The 19,343-nt window shown below is 42.1% G+C and overlaps 1 protein-coding gene across 8 annotated transcripts in view; it reads left to right on the forward strand.

Moving 5' to 3' along the window:
- Positions 1-19,343, forward strand: part of LOC138680452 (scaffold attachment factor B2-like) — a 702,355-nt gene that overhangs the window by 633,678 nt on the left and 49,334 nt on the right. For 4 of the 8 annotated variants that reach the window (XR_011321619.1, XR_011321628.1, XM_069767880.1 and 1 more), the window contains 2 exons: positions 1,008-1,071; positions 13,165-13,199. The exons of 1 other annotated variant lie outside the window; for it this stretch is intronic. Coding sequence is in view for 5 of the 7 variants with exons in the window: in XM_069767880.1 (XP_069623981.1) it covers positions 1,008-1,071; positions 13,165-13,171 (71 nt within the window). In the remaining 2 variants the exon portion in view is untranslated. The remainder of the gene's footprint in view (positions 1-1,007; positions 1,072-13,164; positions 13,200-19,343) is intronic. 3 more of the 8 variants (XM_069767877.1, XM_069767878.1, XM_069767879.1) reach the window with 1 other exon arrangement.

Here is a 19,343-nt window from a genome sequence, read left to right on the forward strand (position 1 = left end):
GCCATATTGACCAAAAAATAAAAAAGTTATGGCTCTGGAAAAAGGGGAGCAGAAAATGAAAAAAGCTGCGGGAGTGAAGGGGTTAAAGTTTTTTTTTTGTTTTTTTTTTAGTTTTTTTTTTTTTTACATATTTCAATATAGTGTGTGAATTGTAAAGAAACTATATAATTTATGGCCTTCTAAATAAGCACCTCAATGTACTATGTTGGTCAGTATTCGAAAAAGAGAGGAGGGGGGAGAGGGAAGGGTTGGAGCTTGACACGCCGAGACATGCATCTGTAAGCCGTTGCAAATAAATGTAGCTGGTGGGTGCCGTACTTGCTGGTGATTTCAGCTGAAGTAGAAGAAAAGAAAGGGAAATTCCAGCATGTCCATCCAGTGTGAGTAAAATATCCAAAATTTATTAGAACATTTTAAAAAACAGTTTTAAAAAAGAGAGAGACTCTCTCTTCCTGACGCGATTCGCCCTTAGTCATAGTTCCTATGACTAAGGGCGCCGTGGTGAGCCAGAAACGCGTCAGGCAGAGAGGGGGCTCTCTTTTATAAAATTGTTGTTTTAATATGTTCTAAAAAATTTTGGATATTTTAATCGCACTGGATGGACGTGCTGGAAATTCCCTTTCTTTTCTTTTATGTTGGTCAGTAATTTGAATCCATATTGAGAGCTAAAATTAGTGGAACCTACAGAGAGAGAAACTATAATTGAAACATCTGTGCCTTTTTCTGTGTTATGTCCTACTTCTTGTTTAGGCTTACAAATACCGATGCAAAATAAAGACTTTTGAATAAGGATTTAGTCTGTATTTAATGATGAAATGTAATGCCTTCTTTGCGTAAATCCTGCTTCTTGCTGCACTCTTCCACTGTGAATTTACAATATCCTTCAAACATGGCTAACATTGGGGAACTTGAGGACTGGAGATGATAAAAACTGGTTTAGATCATGATGCACTTGTTTGTGAGAAATTTGTTTTTATTTCATACACTTACACTTGCTTTTACAAAAGGTGACCGTGGGATGCCAGATCCATCTGGGCAAGGACAAATGAATAAAGGAGGAGGCGTTCATAGGTAAGCTGAAATATTGCAGAAATTCTGGACACCAGAAACTGAAAGAAACCATTACCTTTATGTATTGACTAGTGTATCAGTAATGTCACAGATGTAGGGATTTTTTTTATTGCACTATTTAGTATTGAGAAACTGTTTTTCTCATACCCAGTTAACTTCTTCCTCATGAGTTGTTGAATGTTTTGCTTTCTGCTTCATCAACACTTTACAAATCTGCTGGTTTCACACATCTCGCATCCATGGTCAAAGTTTGGATTGCAATTTTCAGACTTTCAGGCTTTGTGCCTCTTAGGGTACGTTCACATTTGCGTTGTGTTTTGTGTTGGCGACGCAACGCACAACGCATGCAAAAACGCATGGTTTTGTGACGCATGCGTCCATTTTTGGCTTGCTTTTGGACGCAAAAAAAATGCAACTTGCTGCGCCCTCTGAGCCCTGACGCATGCATCACAAAACGCAAGACAACGCATGTCCATGCGCCCCCATGTTAAATATAGGGGCGCATGACGCATACGTCGCCGTGGCTGCACCCGACGCAATGCTAATGTGAACGTAGCCTTAGAACATACTCTAATTTATAGACAGACATAGTTCACCATAAATGCTAATACCCCAACATATGTCAAAAACTTTTAATTTCCTTTCAGAATCAAGATTTTGTTTATGGGATGCCATGCTGCAAACAGCAAATATAAGGCATTAATTGCAAAAGCGTTATTTTGCAAACCCAGAAAATTTATTTTCTTAAATTCGTTCAAGACCATGTTGCAAAAATGAATACACCCCAACCAAAGTTTTAAGAGCAAAGCTAAAGTTTGGACAGCAAAATTCTAATATACAAGAATTCAACCCAAATTAAGTCTAATTATTCATCAAGCAGGTGTCCAGCAGATAGACAGACAGTTACTAAAAAAGACGTTACTTGAAGAAAATTCCTTCCTATTTCTTGCTGTCAGCAATTGCAACGCAAGGAAGAGATATCGCAGAAGACCGGATAGAGAGAAAATAATTACTTTATACAAGAAAGGTGAAGGCTGCAAGACGATCCGCAAAACGTTACTTACCAGTCAGTGATACTGAAGCAAAAGTGATACATAAATGTTACAAATGTAGAACTGCAGCCATCTCGCAGATTTCCAGCCCACCAAGTTGACACCTAAAAGAGGAGTGTCTGATGAAAAGGGTTGAAGAAAATAGACCTGGAAGTTCTTTGTAATTAGCTAAAGAATGAGAAAGGAAACCGGTGGGGGTGTTTCCCGTGACACAGTATGACGTACCTTGCAGGGAGTTGGCATGCATGGGTGTCAACCATGAAGGAAGACTCTCCTAAAGCCCATACACAAAACTCGCTTACAATTTGCTAGGGCCTATGTTGAAAAATTTGAAGTCTTTGACTATGTACTCTGGAGTGATGAGACTTCGATAGATGTTTTTAGAACTTATTGTTTCAAAACTGTGCCATCGCAAAGGTGAGGAGTGCAAAGAAAAATGCATAGTGCCTACAGTGAAACATGGCAATGGAAGGGTCATTGTGGGGCTGCATGAATGCTGTTGGTGTGGGGAGCTACATTTCATTGATGGTATCATAAATTCACAGATGTGTTGCTCTTTATTGAAAGAGAAGATGCTACCATCACTGTCATGTTAGGAAAGTAAGGATTACTCATAGAAGAAAATAGCATGTTCAATATAAATGTGTACAAATCGGGCATTATTATAGCTTGTCCATAATGCTAAGATACAGTGGGGGCGTTAAGTATTCAGACCCCTTTAAATTTTTCACTCTGTTTCATTGCAGCCATTTGGTAAAATCAAAAAAGTTCATTTTTTTTCTCATTAATGTACACTCTGCACCCCATCTTGACTGAAAACAAACAGAAATATAGTAATTTTTGCAAATTTATTAAAAGAAAAACTGAAATATCACATGGTCATAAGTATTCAGATCCTTTGCTCAGTAGTGAGTAGAAACACTCTTTTGAGCTGGTACAGCCATGAGTCTACTTGGGAATGATGCAACAAAATTTTCACGCCTGGATTTGGGGATCCTCTGCCATTCTTCCTTGCAGATACTTTCCAGTTCCATCAGGTTGGACGGTGAACGTTTGTGGACAGCCATTTTCAGGTCTGTCCAGAGATGCTCAATTGGGTTTAGGTCAGGGCTCTGGCTGGGCCAGTCAAGAATGGTCACAGAGTTGTTCTGAAGCCACTCCTTTGTTATTTTAGCTGTGTGCTTAGGGTCATTGTCTTGATGGAAGGTGAAGCTTTGGCCAAGTCTGAGGTCCAAAGCACTCTGGAAGAGGTTTTCATCCAGGATATCTCTGTACTTGGCCGCAACCAGTCGTCCTGTCCCTGCAGCTGAAAAACACCCCCATAGCATGATGCTGCCACCACCATGTTTCACTGTTGGGATTGTATTGGGCAGGTGATGAGCAGTGCCCAGTTTTCTCCACACATGCCTCTTAGAATGATCACCAGAAAGGTCTATGTTTGTGTCATCAGACCAGAGAATCTTCTTTCTCATAGTCTGGGAGTCATTCATATGTTTTTTAGCAAACTCTATGTGGGCTCTCATATGTCTTGCACTGAGAGGATTCCATCGGGCCACTCTGCCATAAATGCCCAACTGGTGGAGGGCTGCAGTGATAGTTGACTTTGTGGAACTTTCTCCCATCTCCCTACTGCATCTATGGAGCTTGGCCACAGTGATCTTTTGGGGTTCTTCTTTACCTCTCTCACCAACGCTCTTCTCCCACGTTTGCTCAGTTTGGCTGGACGGACAGGTCGAGGAAGACTTCTGGTAGTCCCAAACTTCTGCCATTTAAGGATTATGGAGGCCACTGCTTTTAGGAACCTTGAGTACTGCAGAAAATCTGTTGTAACCTTGGCCAGATCTGTGCCTTGCCACAAATCTGTCTGAGCTACTTGGCCAGTTCCTTTGACCTCATGATTCTCATTTGGTCTGACATGCACTGTGAGGTCTTATATAGACAGGTGAGTGCCTTTCCAAATCAAGTCCTATCAGTTTAATTAAACCCAGCTGGACTCCAATGAAGGAAAACCATCTCAAGGAGGATCACAAGGAAATGGACAGAATGTGACTTAAAATATTGTTCAAAATGCAAAAGGTCTTTATTAGAAAATACGCAGGCAGGTGAAACATACATGTATGTGAAACAATTGTGCATGGGGCACACGGGTTAGGAGCTAATACATATCTATATCTCTTAAACAATCAACATTGATGGTAACATGTAGTAATAGTATATAGTAGGCAAACCATGCAATTTACAACCATGTTGAAGGCTTATAAAGGGTCCATATCAGGGTGGATAAAAATCAATGTTTTTTTAAAAAAAATAAAAAAAAAATCGGATTTTTTTTATTTAAATCGGATTTTTTTTATTTAAAGGGACACTGTCACCTGGATTTGGAGGGAACAATCTTCAGCCATGGAGGTGGGGTTTTTGATTCACCCTTTCCTTACCCGCTGGCTGCATGCTGGCTGCAATATTGGATTGAAGTTCATTCTCTCTCCTCCGTAGTACATGCCAGCACAAGGCAATCTTGCACAGCGCAGGTATGTACTATGAAGGACAGAGAATGAACTTCAATCCAATATTGCAGCCAGCATGTAGCCAGCGGGTAAGGAAAGGGTGAATCAAAAACCCCGCCTCCATGGCTGAAGATTGTTCCCTCCAAATCCAGGTGACAAGTGTCCCTTTAAATCGGATTTTTTTTTATTTAAATCGGATTTTTTTCAATAAACTGCTTTTTGAGGAAAATATTTTACCATCGAAAGGTTCTTCCATCATGAGATAAAGCTGAGTTGTTTAACTCAGTAGAATAAAGGCTGTATATGTGTAACATTCACAAAGCCATGCTCTTCCAGAGGTTTCTGTAGGATTAGTGGGCAGTTTCTCTCCTATATTATCACAGACGCTCGCTTTACTTACGCAGTTCTCAAAACTGAATTTGACTCCGCAGAGGTCCCAGCCTCTTCTTCAGGGCAAAAATGTTACAACATGAACAGAGTTGAGAAAAAGACCTTAATCCTATTGTTCTACAAACCTATGAATACAGAATCAACCCCTTCAGTGCCAAGTCCAAGAAGTTAGACAATATGTTTCTGATTGTTTGGAGTGGAATAGATCTGCACAACACAAGAAGAATGTGAATCTAAGTGTAAGGAGGAGAAAGGGCAAGCAGACAAGAAAATGAAAGTGAAACTTTGACCACAATACTGCAGCATAGCCACAGACAGACAAGTCTGGATCTGTTTGTGTGTACGATCTGAGGTTTATTACATTCTTTCCTTATAATGGCAGCAGGCCGTAAAAGAGACCCAGTTTGGGAATATTTTAATGAAGCTCCTTCGCCTATCGGTAAGACTCATCTTCATCACCGCACTTCTCATGATGTTGCCTCATTCGCGCCACCAGGCCTTGCATCTCTTTGTTGCATCGTTTGCATTTTGCACGCATGCCTGCCGATAGGCGAAGGAGCTTCATTAAAATATTCCCAAACTGGGTCTCTTTTACGGCCTGCTGCCATTATAAGGAAAGAATGTAATAAACCTCAGATCGTACACACAAACAGATCCAGACTTGTCTGTCTGTGGCTATGCTGCAGTATTGCGCTCAAAGTTTCACTTTCATTTTCTTGTCTGCTTGCCCTTTCTCCTCCTCACACTTAGATTCACATTCTTCTTGTGTTGTGCAGATCTATTCCACTCCAAACAATCAGAAACCTATTGTCTAACTTCTTGGACTTGGCACTGAAGGGGTTGATTCTGTATTCATAGGTTTGTAGAACAATAGGATTAAGGTCTTTTTCTCAACTCTGTTCATGTTGTAACATTTTTGCCGTGAAGAAGAGGCTGGGACCTCTGCGGAGTCAAATTCAGTTGGGTAGAAACTTTTATTTAAATCACTGATTTAAATCAAGCCTTACTGACTAGTGATTTAAATCAGTTAGATTTAAATCAAATCCACCCTGGTCCATATAGACCTAAGTAATAGTTGGCAAATAACGACAGTATATTACCTTATGGAACCTGTACCCTCGGAGCCCCTGCATCTATTGTCACAAGGTAATATTCTCATCATTTGCCATTTGCCAACTCTTAACTATGCCTATATGGACCCTTTATAAGCCTGCCACATGGTTGTAAATTGCAGGGTTTGCCTACTATACACTATTACTACATGTTACCATTGATTAAGGCTTAGTTCACACTGCGTTAGCAGCAGCCCGTACAGCAGATACGCTAACGGGCTGCTGCTAGCACAAGTGCCAGCGTTACATCGCGCTAGCGCAGATAGAGCATCTGCTAGCTCTATCTGCGCTAGTGGTGACGGACCCGTAAATGCTGAAGCCTGCGTCTCTGGGTCCGTCACTCAATGACTGCACATGGCTAGCGCACGCCCATTGTGGGCGTGCGCTAGCGATGCGTCCGACATTGCAGTCAATGACAGCGTTACCGGACTACGTTACACCGCGTTATGCCGCGGTGTAACGCAGTCCGTCTAACGCAGGGGTCCCCAACTCCAGTCCTCAAGGCCCACCAACAGGTCATGTTTTCAGGATTTCCTTTGCATTGCACAGGTGATGCAATTATTACCTGTGCAAGACTAAGGAAATCCTGAAAACATGACATGTTGGTGCGCCTTGAGGACTGGAGTTGGGGACCCCTGGTCTAACGGACGCCAGGAACGCAGTGTGAACCTAGCCTAAGAGATGCATACAGTTGAAGTTTTACATACACTATATGAAAAGACACAACCATGTTTTTCTGGATATCTGACATGAAATCCGAATAATCCTTTCCTGTTTTAGGTCAGTTAGGATTACCATAATTATTATTTGCCAAATGCCAGAATGAGAGAGAATGCTTTCAGGAATTTGTATTACTTAAGGTACCGTCACACTTAGCGACGCTGCAGCGATACCGACAACGATCCGGATCGCTGCAGCGTCGCTGTTTGGTCGCTGGAGAGCTGTCACACAGACAGCTCTCCAGCGACCAACGATCCCGAGGTCCCCGGTAACCAGGGTAAACATCGGGTAACTAAGCGCAGGGCCGCGCTTAGTAACCCGATGTTTACCCTGGTTACCAGCGTAAAAAAACAAACAGTGCATACTTACATTCAGCTGTCTGTCCCTTGCCGTCTGGTTCCTGCACTGACTGCTGGCCGTAAAGTGAAAGTGAAAGCACAGCGCAGCGGTGAGTCACACAGCTGTGGCTGTGCTCTGCTTTCACTTTACGGCCAGCAGTCAGTGCAGAAACCAGACAGCAAGGGACAGACAGCTGAATGTAAGTATGTACTGTTTGTTTTTTTACGCTGGTAACCAGGGTAAACATCGGGTTACTAAGCGCGGCCCTGCGCTTAGTTACCCGATGTTTACCCTGGTTACCAGTGAAGACATCGCTGAATCGATGTCACACACGCCGATTCAGCGATGTCTACGGGGAGTCCAGCGACGAAATAAAGTTCTGGACTTTCTTCCCCGACCAGCGATTTCCCAGCAGGGGCCTGATCGCTGCTGCCTGTCACACTGGACGATATCGCTAGCGAGGACGCTGCAACGTCACGGATCGCTAGCGATATCGTCTAGTGTGACAGTACCTTTACTGCAAAGTCAAATGTTTACATACACTAAGGTTACTATTGTTACCTGGAGCTGAAAGTACAAAAGAGGCTCCAGATGTCCAGTCCCAGCCAGTCTGAGAAGCCCCCTGCAGAGAGCAACAAATGAACACAATGCCCCCCACCAGAAGCAGGGTAGGAAATGTTAATGAAGTATGGTCTATGAAATCAGGGCGGGGGTGGTACTCTGTTAGTGCCTTTTTTTTTTCTTTTCTTTTTTTTCTTTTTAAGAATGGTGTCACTTTTGGGTATTATGTCACATGGGCCCCTCAGTCACTTCAAATGTGATGTAGTCCCTTTACAAAGAAAAAAAAGTTTGTAAATTTTATGGAAAAAGTAGACATTTCTGATCAACTATCAATCAATCAATTAAACCTAATAACTTTGTAACAAAATAAAATTGTTTCCAAAATTGTGCTGATATAAAGTAGCCATGTTGGAAAGGTTATTTATTAACTATTTTGCGTGACATAACTCTGTTTTACGTGCATAAAGATTACAAATTGTGAAATTTTAAAAAGTTTTGCCAAATTTCTGATATTTTTAGAAATAAACAAGTCATGTTGATAAAATTTTACCACAATCAAGTACAATGTCTTGAAAAAACAATCCCAGAATCAGTGGGTTACGTTGAAGTGTTGCAGAATTATGGGCTCATAAAGTGACAGTGGTCAGAATTATAAAAATTGGCACAGTCAAGAAGGCAAAAACTGTCTGTGGCGCGAAAGGGTTAAGGATAACAAAGTCAACGTTTTGGATTGGCCATCACAAAGCCCTTGATCTCAATCCTATTGAAAATGTATTGGCAAAACTGAAAAGGCCAGTGTGAGCAACGTGACCTACAAACCTGGATCAGTTAAACCTGTTTTGTCAGGAGAAATTGGCTCAAATTCCGACCAACTATTGTGAGAAGCTTGTAGAAGGATATCCCAAATGTGTGACCCAAGTCATTCAGTTTAAGGGCAATAGTACCAAATAATAATGAAATGTATGTAAACTTTTGAGTTTGCAGTAAGTAATACAAATGTGTTAAAACATTCTCTCATTACTCTGGCATTTGGCAAATAATTATAGTAATCCTAATTGACCTAAAACGGGAAAGGTTTATTCTGCTTTCATGTCAGATATTGAGAAAAATATGCGTATGTATTTTTATATAGTGTATGTAAATTTCTGGTTTCAATTGTATATGTATTGGCTCCTAACCTGTGTGCCCCATGAACAGCTGTTTCACATACATTTACGTTCACTTTTCCCCCTGCCTGTATATTTTCTAATAAAGACCTTTTTGTATTTTGAACAATATTTTGGACTCCTGATCGCCATTTTCTCCTTTACTAGTATATGTCTGGAAAAATGCACATGTACCAAGGGCACAGTGATCGAAAACACACATCTAAGACCTTTGTTGCATTTTTGAAGAACTAGGTGAAAATTATCCAATGGCCAAGTATGTATCCTGATGTGAACCCAATAGAACACATATGGGTAATTCCGAAGAGAGAAGTTTAGCATCACTCTCCATCCAGCATCCTGGTTCTAAAAAGGTTGTTCTTGAAGGATGGAAAAACAAAGATCATATAATGTGTTTCCAACTTGTTCATTCCATGCCCAGAAGACTTGCTGTCCTTAAAAAATATTGGAGGTCATAAAAAATATTAGATGTAATTGTTTTTGGCGTGGGATGTGTATTCATATTTGCATCAACTAATTTGAGTAAAACTGAAGATTTTGTAATACAATTACCATTCATGCTACTGTTTTTTAAAAAATAAAAAAAGTTCTATGACAGTCTTGTCAAAAATTTGAAACATGTTCTTGTTCTTTTAATTAAAATCTTACTTTTAAAAGGGGATGTTCTCACTTATATGCTGAGCATGTTTTATAATAAGGATGTTGAAGGTTCAGAAGAAGGTACAGAAGGTTCTCAGACTTGGAATGTTTGCTCTGTGAAAGTGGGCTTGTGTACAGTCATGGCTGAAAGTGTTGGCACCTTTCAAATTGTTCCAGATAATGCAGTATTTCTCCCAGAAAACTGCTATTACGCATATTTTGTTATTCGTGTTTATTTCCTTAGTTTTTTTGTGTTATTCCAAGACACACCAAGAATAAAAGGCAAATGGAACATTATTTCACACACAAACCCAATAACTGACCAGACAAAATTGTTGGGACCTTTCCAAGTTGTGGGTAAAAAAACTTTTTGAATGCCCATCTCATGCTTGAAACACTCAACTGGTGGCAAATGATAGTTGTTGACAATCTGAAAATCACACCTGAAACAAGATAAAAGGGGAGACGATGACTCAATCTCTGCATTGTTTTTCTGTGTGTGCCACATTAAGCATGGAGAACAAGGTTACAAGTTCATCTCCAAGATCTTTGTTCCTTTGTCCACAATGCACTACATAATCAAGAAGCTTTAGCTACATTGCCATGTGTTGCAAGCTCCCTGAACGTGGACAGCAGAGAAATATTGATGAAAGGTTGCAACGCAGGATGGTGGATAAGCAGCCCCAATCAAGTTCCAAAGAAATTCAAGTTGTTGTCCTGCAGGATGAGTGCGTCAGTGCATTGACATTTGAATGGCAGCACGGTGGTTAGTGGTTAGCACTGCAGCCTTGCAGCACTGGAGTCCTGGGTTCTAATCCCACCTTGGACAACATCTGCAAGGAGTTTGTATGTTCTCCCCGTGTTTGTGTGGGTTTCCTCCGGGTTCTCTGGTTTCCTCCCACATTCCAAAGACATACTGATAGGGAATGTAGATTGTGAGCCCCATTGGGGACAGTGATAATAATGTGTGCAAAACTGTAAAGCACTGCAGAATATGTTAGCGCTATATAAAAATAAAGATTATTATAATGAAACGCTTTTAACGCTTTGAGGAGGACCGCTCTACTGAAAGACATAAAAAAGCTAGATTGCAGTTTGCCAAAATCCTTCTGGAAAAGCATCTTGTGGACAGATGAGACAACCAAGATAGTTTTTGGTAAAGCACATCATTCTTCTGTTTTCCGAAAATGGAATGAGGCCTGCAAAGTAAAAGAATACAGTACCTACAGTCAAATATGGTGGAGGGTCAAAGATGTTTTTGTTCTGGAGATGTTTTGCTGCCTCTGGCACTGGGTGCCTTGTTGATGATTTTAGGGAAGCTTGTTGATTGCTGCAGGAAGGAATTGATTGCAATTATTTGTTCCAAAGAGTGTGCAGCAAAATATTAAGTTGAGAATGCCTGCAATTTTGTGTGGCCCTTTTTTGGAGTTTTGTGTAAAATGATGTGCAACTGGCCTTTTGTGTGTGTGTGTGTTCCGATACACACAAAGGAATAAACATTTGTATAAAAAAAACGTGTAATTGCAATAATTTTGAGGGCCAAATTTGTGGAACAATTTCAAAGATGCCAACTTTTTCTGTCGTGATATGTGCACGTCTTTTTCAGGTGGTTTCTGCCTGAAAATACGCCATAATTAACAATGCACAGCAGTGTGAATACGACATTGCTGTGTATATGTTCGGACTTATGTCACTACTTTTAACCCATCCAGGGTTTGAAAACTGTGAACTGGTTAAAAGTAGTATAATGCTCATTCTTTGGACTGCTTCTACTAGAAAGCCGCTTGCTAGTTATATTTTCTTTATTTGTATTCAGTCACTCATGTCACCTGTACCTCAAAAACATCAGTAGATTTCAATCTTTCTTGCTGTTCATAAAAATTCTTACTGTTGCCTTTTTGTCATTCTCAACTGGACTAGTGCATCTCTCTACTAATCTTTCTCCTATCCAATCTGTTATATTTCTGTCTTACGGCTACACTGATGCCTCCACCTTGTGTCAGTCCGTTTTACAATATATACCGTATATACTAGAGTATAAGCCGAGATTTTTAGCCCACTTTTTTGGGCTGAAAGTCCCTCTCTCGGCTTATACTTGAGTCCTACCCAGGGGCCGGCAGGTGAGGGGGAGCGGGGGCTGTCTAATTATACTCACCTACTCCTGGCGCGGTCCCTGCAGGTCCCTGGCTTCCCAGCACCGGCAGCTTCCTCCTGTACTGAGCGGTCACATGGTACCGCTCATTACAGTAATGAATATGCGGCTCCACCTCCCACAGAGGTGGAGCCGCATATTCATTACTGTAATGAGCGGTAACGGTGACTGCTCACTACAGGAAGAAGCTGCAGAGCCAGGGACTGCACAGCACCAGGAGCAGGTAAGTATAACGGGGAGGGGAGCGCTGCGCAATATTCACCTGCTCCTCGTTCCGGCGCCGCTCCATCTTCAGCAGTGGCGCTCAGGTCAGAGGGCGCGGTGACGTGGTTAGTGCACGCCCTCAGCCTGAACATCAGTGCTGAAGATGGAGCAGCACCGGAACGAGGAGTACGTGAATATTGAAAGTGCCGGGGGCCTGAGCGACGGAGAGGCGAGTATGTGATTTTTTTTTTTTTTTATCACAGCAAATGGGGCAAGTGTCTGTATGGAGCATCTATGGGGCCATAACGTTTGTGCAGCACTATATGGGGCCATAACGTTTGTGCAGCACTGTATGGGGCCATAACGTTTGTGCAGCACTGTATGGAGCCATAACATTTGTGCAGCACTATATGGGGCAAGTGTCTACATGGGGCCATAATCAACGTTTGTGCAGCACTATATGGGGCAAATATCTTTATGGAGCATCTTATGGAGACATAATCCGCATTTGTGCAGCATTATATTGGGCAAATGTGTCTATGGAGCATCTTATGGGGCCATTGTTAACCTTTATGCAGGATTATATGGGGCATATTTTAATATGGAACATCTTATGGGGCCCATCATAAACTTTATGGAGCATTATATGGGGCTCCTGATTCAATATGGATATTCAAAAACACTTAACCTACTGATGTCTCAATTAATTTTACTTTTATTGGTATCTATTTTTACTTTTGACATTCACTGGTAGCTGCTGCATTTGGCTTATACTCGAGTCATTAAGTCTTCCCAGTTGTTTGTGGCAAAATTAGGGGGGTCGGCTTATACTCGATTATATACGGTACATCTCCTACCTACAAAGCAGTTCTGCTTCTTCCTTATGTCTACCAGCCTACCCATCCTCTCTGGTCTGCTAAAATCTTCTATAACCTTGCACTCCTATCTCCAGGGCTTCTCTTGTGCTGTACCAGTTTTTTTTTTTAATGCATTACCCCAGACAATCCTGTTAATTCCCAGTATCCACAGCTTTAAATGAGCCTTAAGAACACTTTTCTTCAATCACGTTGACTCGCTAATTTAACTATTCCATGTTCTCCCTTCCATGCACTCAGTTGTACTTAGTACCTGTACTTGTACAGACTCTGGTGACTCGTTCATGCAGCACCATTTGAATGCTCCTATTTATTTTAATGATGGCTGGGATTGTACAACAGTATATTCTTACCTTTTGTGTCCCCCCTGTTTCCTCAGATTGTAACTTGCGAACATGGCCCTCACTCCTCTTGGTATGTTTTCAGCTGTTACTGTCTTATCTTGTCTGTACAAGTATCCTCTGTAATGTAAAGTGCTGCAAAATATGTTGGCGCTATAAAACTAAAAATTTATTATATTAGTATTAGAAAAAAAGAAAACAAGGTCGGGGCTGCTTCACAAATTATGGCAAAACCGCTAGTGAAGGCACTTCAGGAAAACAATGGGCTTTTCCCTGAAATGATTTTGCCTAGCAAAATGTTGGGTGCACCCGGTGTCTAGCCAGATGCCAGTTGCACATACCCTTATGGTGCATTTATTCACCACATTATGCCATCCTTGTCTACTGTATAAAGTTGAGTGAGTGTTTTTAAGGACTTCAGGTTTTAGGGAACTTCCTACACCAAATACTGAGAAGTCAGATATGCATGCAGATGATACAAAATGAAGCCTTTGCAAGTTTAAGCGAAAAATGCTGCGGCCAAGTGTATCAGGCCATGTTCACATGTGGTCTGTCTTTTGGTCAGTATTTTACTTCAGTATGTGTAAGAAAAAACCAAGAGTGGGACAATCAGAGGGAAAGTATAATGGATACACGTCACCACTTCTGTATTTATCACCCACTCGTGGTTTTGGCTTACACATACTGAGGTAAAATACTGACCAAATACTGATAGTGTGAACGTGACCTTAAAATCAGAAAAAAAATATTGAAAATACTACATACAAAAACACCCATTACAGTGGTTTGGGTTTTTTCAAAATGCAGTATTTTCTGTGATGCAATTTCTGTCATTAGCTTGGTTGTCAGCTGATATTTGGTATTTTTACTACTATAGTTGGAACACAGATACAATTTGCTTCGGTAGTGTCTGCCTAACACTAGTTGTTATGGTTACAGCCAGTACGTCTTTTTAAATTCTTGTAAAAATGCCATGATTGTTGAATACTAGTCATAGTTTTTTTTTTTTTTTTACAGTCATTTTTTGTGGTATTCAGTTTTCTTGCATGTTATAACTTATAACTTTTGAGAAAATACTCCAGAGAAACATAACTCTGAAAAGGCTACATTTAGAGAAGAAACAAAGCAACCAAAATGCATTGTTTATAGAGCATTTATATTTTAGTAAAGACTTTGAAGTAACATCTGGATTGTTTCAAGCACCAAAACATCATGAATACAATTGTGGTTTTCTGAGATCCCTGGATGCAAAACCCTCTGTAGCAGTTTTGTACAGGTTACAAATATAACATGCTTACTGTGCCTCCTGACCACCACATATCCATTATGAATAGTGGAGGTGGGAACAACCCTTTGTCAGAGAGGAAAATTTAAAATGCCCAAGACCTCTCCAGAAAAGGGCTGACAACTCAAACTCACTTTTGAAGTAGGCCTTCATAAGGAACATACGGGGAAGTGGGAAAAAACTAAAAAAGCTAACAATTCAAGCTCTTTTTCAGGCAGAGGCCTCCTGCTGTGGACGGTGTAGGGACACGCTACCTGAGTGTGTTGGGGGACACTCGCTTGGCACAAGATTCAAGCACTCAGGCACGGTACATCACATGAGTCTGGTTTATTAACCCCTTCATGACCCAGCCTATTTTGACCTTAAAGACCTTGCCGTTTTTTGCAATTCTGACCAGTGTCCCTTTATGAGGTAATAACTCAGGAACGCTTCAATGGATCCTAGCGGTTCTGAGATTGTTTTTTCGTGACATATTGGGCTTCATGTTAGTGGTAAATTTAGGTCAATAAATTCTGTGTTTATTTGTGATAAAAACGGAAATTTGGCGAAAATTTTGAAAATTTCGCAATTTTCACATTTTGAATTTTTATTCTGTTAAACCAGAGAGGTATGTGACACAAAATAGTTAATAAATAACATTTCCCACACGTCTACTTTACATCAGCACAATTTTGGAAACAAAAATTTTTTTGCTAGGAAGTTATAAGGGTTAAAATTTGACCAGCGATTTCTCATTTTTACAACGAAATTTACAAAACCATTTTTTTTAGGGACCACCTCACATTTGAAGTCAGTTTGAGGGGTCTATATGGCTGAAAATACCCAAAAGCGACACCATTCTAAAAACTGCACTCCTCAAGGTGCACAAAACCACATTCCAGAAGTTTATTAACCCTTCAGTTGCTTCACAGCAGCAGAAGCAACATGGAAGGAAAAAATGAACATTTAACTTTTTAGTCACAAAAATGATTTTTCAGCAACAATTTTTGTATTTTCCCAATGGTAAAAGGAGAAACTGAACCACGAAAGTTGTTGTCCAATTTGTCCTGAGTACGCTGATACCTCATATGTGGGGGGTAAACCACTGTTTGGGCGCACGGCAGGGCTTGGAAGGGAAGGAGTGCCATTTGACTTTTTGAATGAAAAATTGGCTGCACTCTTTAGCGGACACCATGTCAAGGTTGGAGAGCCCCCGTGTGCCTAAAAATTGGAGCTCCCCCACAAGTGACCTCATTTTGGAAACTAGACGCCCCAAGGAACTTATCTAGATGCATAGTGAGCCCTTTAAACCCCCAGCTGCTTCACAAATTGATCCGTAAAAATGAAAAAGTACTATTTTTTTCACAAAAAAAATTCTTTTAGCCTCAATTTTTTCATTTTCACATGGACAACAGGATAAAATGGATCCTAAAATTTGTTTGGCAATTTCTCCTGAGCACACCGATACCTCACATGTGGGGTAAAACCACTGTTTGGGCACATGGTAAGGCTCGGAAGGAAAGGAGTGCCATTTGACTTTTTGAATGAAAAATTATCTCCATCGTTAACGGACACCATGTCGCGTTTGGAGAGACCCTGTGTGCCTATGCAATGGAGCTCCCCCACAAGTGACCCCATTTTGGAAACTAGACCCCCCAAGGAACTTATCTAGATGCATACTGAGCACTTTAAACCCCCAGGTGCTTCACAGTTTATAATGCAGGGCCATGAAAATAAAAAATAATTTTTCTTTTCTCAAAAATGATTTTTTAGCCTGGAATTTCCTATTTTGCCAATGGTAATAGGAGAAATTGGACCACAAATGTTGTTGTCCAGTTTGTCCTGAGTACGCAGATACCCCATATGTGGGGGTAAACCACTGTTTGGGCGCACGGCAGGGCTCAGAAGGGAAGGCACGCCATTTGGCTTTTTAAATGGAAAATTAGCTCCAATCATTAGCGGACACCATGTCGCGTTTGGAGAGCCCCTGTGTGCCTAAACATTGGAGATCCCCCACAAATGACCCCATTTTGGAAACTAGACCCCCAAAGGAACTAATCTAGATGTCTGGTGAGCACTTTGAACCCTCAAGTGCTTCACAGAAGTTCATAACGCAGAGCCATGAAAATAAAAAATAAAAATTCTTTTCTCAAAAATGATTTTTTAGCCCGCAATTTTTTATTTTCCCAAGGGTAACAGGAGAAATTTGACCCCAAAAGTTGTTGTCCAGTTTCTCCTGAGTACGCTGATACCCAATATGTGGGGGTAAACCACTGTTTAGGCACATGCTGGGGCTCGGAAGTGAAGTAGTGACGTTTTGAAATGCAGACTTTGATGGAATGCTCTGCGGGCGTCGCGTTGCGTTTGCAGAGCCCCTGATGTGGCTAAACAGTAGAAACCCCCCACAAGTGACCCCATTTTGGAAACTAGACCCCGAAAGGAACTAATCTAGATGTGAGGTGAGCACTTTGAACCCCCAAGTGCTTCACAGAAGTTCATAACACAGAGCAGTGAAAATAATAAATACGTTTTCTTTCCTCAAAAATAATTTTTTAGCCCAGAATTTTTTATTTTCCCAAGGGTTACAGGAGAAATTGGACCACAAAAGTTGTTGTCCAGTTTCTCCTGAGTAAGCTGATACCCCATGTGTGGGGGTAAACCACTGTTTGGGCACACGTGGGGGCTCAGAAGGGAAGTAGTGACTTTTGAAATGCAGACTTTGATGGAATGGTCTGCGGGCGTCACGTTGCGTTTGCAGAGGCCCTGGTGTGCCTAAACAGTAGAAACCCCACACAAGTGACCCCATTTTGGAAACTAGACCCCCAAAGGAACTTATCTAGATATGTGGTGAGCACTTTCAACCCCCAAGTGCTTTACAGAAGTTTATAACACAGAGCCGTGAAAATAAAAAATACGTTTTCTTTCCTCAAAAATGATGTTTTAGCAAGCAATTTTTTATTTTCTCAAGGGTAACAGGAGAAATTGGACCCCAGTAATTGTTGCGCAGTTTGTCCTGAGTATGCTGGTACCCCATATGTGGGGGTAAACCACTGTTTGGGCACACGTCGGGGCTCGGAAGTGAGGGAGCACCATTTGACTTTTTGAATACAAAATTGGCTGGAATCAATGGTGGCGCCATGTTGCGTTTGGAGACCCCCTGATGTGCCTAAACAGTGGAAACCCCTCAATTCTAACTCCAACACACCCCTAAACCTTATCCCAACTGTAGCTGTAACCCCAACACACCCGTAACCCCAACACACCCCTAACCCTAACCACAACCCTAATTCCAACCCAACCCTAGCCCTAAGGCTATGTGCCAACGTTGCAGATTCGTATGAGATTTTTCAGCACCATTTTTGAAAAATCCGCGGGTAAAAGGCACTGCGTTTTACCTGCGGATTTACCGCGGATTTCCAGTGTTTTTTGTCCGGATTTCACCTGCGGATTCCTATTGAGGAACAGGTGTAAAACGCTGCGGAATCCGCACAAAGAATTGACATGCTGCGGAAAATACAACGCAGCGTTCCCGCGCAGTATTTTCCGCACCATGGGCACAGCGGATTTGGCTTTCCACATGTTTACATGGTACTGTAAACCTGATGGAACGCTGCTGCGAATCCGCAGCGGCCAATCCGCACCGTGTGCACATGGCCTAATTCTAAAAGTATGTGCACAAGCTGCGGAAAACGCTGCGGATCCGCAGCAGTTTCCCATGAGTTTACAGTTCAATGCAAACCTATGGGAAACAAAAATCGCTGTACACATGCTGCAGAAAAACTGCACGGAAACGCAGCGGTTTACATTCCGCAGCATGTCACTTCTTTCTGCGGATTCCGCTGCGGTTTTACAACTGCTCAAATAGAAAATCGCAGTTGTAAAACTGCATTGAAATGCACAGAAAAAACATGGTAAATCCGCCATAAATCCGCAGCGGTTTAGCACTGCGGATTTATCAAATCCTCTGCGGAAAAATCCGCATAGGACCAGAATACGTGTGCACATCCCGAACCCTAACCCTAACCCTAGTTCTTATCCCAACCTTAGTGGAAAAAAATATATATATTTTTTTTTATAGTCCCTACCTATAAGGGTGACAAAGGGGGGGGGGGGGTCATTTACTTTTTTTTTTTTTTTTTGATCACTGAGATAGGTTATATCTCAGTGATCAAAATTCACTCTGGAACGAATCTGCCGGCCGGCAGATTCGGCGGGCGCACTGCACATGCGCCCGCCATTTTGGAAGATGGCGGCGCCCAGGAAAGAAGACGGACGGTCCCCGGGAGGCCAGGTAAGTATAAGGGGGGGAGATCAGGGTACGGGGGGGGGGCGTCGGAGCACGGGGGGGTGGATCGGAACACGGGGGGGTGGATTGGAGCACGGAGTGGGGGATCGCTGTGCGGGGGGGTGGATCGGAGCACGGGGGGGGATCGGAGTGCGGGGGGGGTTTGATTGGAGCACGGGGGGTGTGATTGGAGCACGGGGGTGCGGGCAGGAGGACGGGGGAGCGGAGCACAGGACCGAGGGGAGCGGACCACAGATCGGGGGGCTGGGGGGGCGATTGGAGGGGTGGGGTGGGTGCACATTAGTGTTTCCAGCCATGGCCGATGATATTGCAGCATCGGCCATGGCTGGATTGTAATATTTCACCATTCTTTTAGGTGAAATATTAAAAATCGCTCTGATTGGCAGTTTCACTTTCAACAGCCAATCAGAGCGATCGTAGCCACGGGGGGTTGAAGCCACCCCCCCTGGGCTAAACTACCACTCCCCCTGTCCCTGCAGATCGGGTGAAATGGGAGTTAACCCTTTCACCCGATCTGCAGGGACGCGATCTTTCCATGACGCATATGCTGCGTCATGGGTCGGAATGGCACCGACTTTCATGACGCAGCGTATGCGTCAAAGGTCGGGAAGGGGTTAAACTGCATAAACCATATGATGTACAGTCCA

Source organism: Ranitomeya imitator, chromosome 1 (assembly GCF_032444005.1).
Source record: "Ranitomeya imitator isolate aRanImi1 chromosome 1, aRanImi1.pri, whole genome shotgun sequence".
In the NCBI taxonomy this organism is placed as follows: domain Eukaryota; kingdom Metazoa; phylum Chordata; class Amphibia; order Anura; family Dendrobatidae; genus Ranitomeya; species Ranitomeya imitator.